The 2,562-nt window shown below is 56.9% G+C and overlaps 1 protein-coding gene across 1 annotated transcript; it reads right to left on the bottom strand.

The window, feature by feature from the left end:
* Positions 1 to 916: 916 nt before the first annotated feature.
* LOC124698705 (peroxidase 1-like) lies at positions 917 to 2,152 on the bottom strand. Its single transcript, XM_047231165.1, has 2 exons — positions 1,882 to 2,152; positions 917 to 1,786 (listed from the first exon to the last, which is right to left on the bottom strand). The coding sequence occupies exons 1-2, from the start codon at positions 2,092 to 2,094 to the stop codon at positions 1,004 to 1,006; spliced, it is 996 nt and encodes a 331-aa protein (XP_047087121.1). The 5' UTR covers positions 2,095 to 2,152; the 3' UTR covers positions 917 to 1,003.
* Between the last annotated feature and the right edge of the window lie 410 nt (positions 2,153 to 2,562).

Here is a 2,562-nt window from a genome sequence, read left to right as displayed (position 1 = left end):
TTGGCTACCGCATCCCCGCCGGACTAATAGATCCCGCCTCCGATGAGAGCTCGCTCCCTGGCCATTGAGTCTTTGCCGCCACTGCACGCCGCCGCCTCCGCGAGCTCCTACCTCGACCGCCGCCGCGTCCCTGCTGGACCAGTGGTTCCCGCCGCGGCGAACGAGCTCCCCAGCCTTCGCGTTCTCGCCGCCACTGCACGCTCCTGCCTCCGCGAGCGTGCCGCTGCCACGCGCACCGGCCTCCCACCGCCGCCGCTACGAGCGAGCTCCCCATCCATTGCGTCCATGTTGCCACTGCACGCTCCCTCCTCCGCGAGCGGCCGCCGCCACACGCACCGGCCTCCCACCGCCGCCGCAGCAGTTCCCCCCACGCACTGCCCCTACTCCTCCTCTCGCTGGCTTCCGCTCCTTCGCCTGCAGCAGATTCGGTGCCGGCGACTTCAATTCGGACATGGTGGTGTCCCCGTGGATATGGTACAAAGAAATTTGCACCAATGTTATTGTGTGATGTTGGATATTTTAGACTAAAATGTTGGATGCATCGCAGAGAAATGTTCTATAACAATGCTATTTTTTTTGAAAATGTTACGTAGGCAGAGAAAAATGTTACTTTCGGGATTTTTTTGTACCATTTTCCGCGACTAAATAAAAAATGTTGGAGAACGATGTTACATACTACAATTAAAAAATTACACCCGAACATTTTTTGTATCACGACGAACGCGCGAAATTCGTTCGCTTGACTCGATCGGACGGTTCGGAACGCGGCTGATGAGATGATGCCTAGCATTCGCCATGATCATATTGGACGCGTGCACCGTCGTGCAGTTACGAAGAAGCATTAAATCGTGCGTTTCGCTTTCGCCGCTAAACAGGAACCCCGGAATTGTAGTACTAGTAGTATGTACCAGACGCGACATGCATGCAGATAAACCGGAAGAAACGCCCGCGTCTATTCAGAATCTGGCCATCTTCTTCACACAGCATATTGAGAGCTCAGGTGTTAATAGTAACTTTTGTTGACGACGTAGCACTTTTTCCTGATCTCTCCCTCCACTCCGGTGAGCACGCTGACGTTTCCCATCTTGGCCATGGACTCGGCGAAATCCCTGAAGAAGGCGTCATCGAACATTCCGGTGGCGACGCGCTGGACGTAGTCCCTGGTGGTGTCGTCGGTGAGCAGCGCGGCGTCGGAGCGGAAGAGGCCCCTCCGCTTGGCGACTTGGCGGTAGTAGCTGGTGTCGAAGGTCCTGTAGCTTCCGGGGTCCATCTCCGACAGCATGCTCCTGTCGTCCACGCTCTTGCACTTCATCCTCAGCTTCTCGGCGTACTCGCTGTCCAGCGACGGGTCGACGACGCCGCCGTTGCCGGCGGAGGCGTAGAGCCGGTCGGCGTACGACGGGCAGTGCGCCGTGCCGAGGGTGTGCGCGCCGGAGAGGACGACGAGGTCCTTGACGTCCAGCCCCTTGGAGGCGAAGATCTTGGAGAGCAGAGGGACGTCGCCGAAGGACGGAGGCAGCTCGTCGCTCGCCTCCGTGGCGCTGGACACCACGCCGTCTCTCCGTCCCAGCGCCACCTGCCAGGTGGGTCCCTTGGCCAGCACGACGGCGTCGCGAGCCATGAGGGCGAGGACGTCGGCGCAGGAGACGGTGCCTGGGCAGGCGGCCTCAAGCTTGGCCTTGACCCGCTCCACGGAGCCGAAGCCTCGCAGGCTCTTGTTAGGCTTGGCGTCCCTCTCTGCCGGATTGCCTGCCGTAGAGTCGAGGAGGACGGAGGCATCGCAACCCTGCAAAAATGCATTGATCAAATGGTAATTTATTACCACAGCTTCATGGCAATCATGCACGGAATGGTTCAACTGATCAGAACCGGCCTGCTTACCCTGACGAAGCAGTCGTGGAAGTGAAGCCTGAGCAGCGGGCCGGCGAGGCTGGGCGCGGCGGAGATGATCCTCACCATCTCCTCGCGGACGATCTCCTCCACCTTGGGGCATGTCCGGCTGTAAAACGCAGTGTCCAGCTGAGCCAACGCCGAGCCCAAGAGCACCAGCACGATGGCCACAGGAAGCAGCACACACGATGTATTCCTTTTCATCTTCTTCAGCTAGCGTACAATTGATCAACGCCTCTAATCTCCTTGTGTTGCTCTAACCTCTAAGTCAGGAAGAAAAGGGCACCGGTAGCGCTGATTGTAAGTGAGCATTGTAGTTAACAGTATTTATAGAGGTGCTCACATGATTGCATTCTACTAGTACTAGCTAGGTAGTCGTGTGCATACGGGAATTATGGCCGTCAGCCATGTTCTAACATCCATATCCAGCTCAGTATATGGATCACCTTCCAGCTGAATGAATGGATTCCTACGTTATGCATTGACGCGCGGCCTTAATCGAACAAGTCAATACAATCAACAGATAGACGGCGCCGATCGAGGCAAGCAAGTTCATGGCCGCGTACCGGTCCGCCGGTACCTAGCGGAAGAGAGAAGGCAATGATCCGCATAATCTGTTGTAACTCAAGGAACCACTCTACAATATGCAGCAACCCATGTGCGGCGCAAATC

The sequence above is a fragment of the Lolium rigidum genome, chromosome 3, assembly GCF_022539505.1.
Source record: "Lolium rigidum isolate FL_2022 chromosome 3, APGP_CSIRO_Lrig_0.1, whole genome shotgun sequence".
In the NCBI taxonomy this organism is placed as follows: domain Eukaryota; kingdom Viridiplantae; phylum Streptophyta; class Magnoliopsida; order Poales; family Poaceae; genus Lolium; species Lolium rigidum.
The sequence above is the reverse complement of the archived record's forward strand: the minus strand, read 5'-3'. Positions and strand labels throughout refer to the sequence as shown.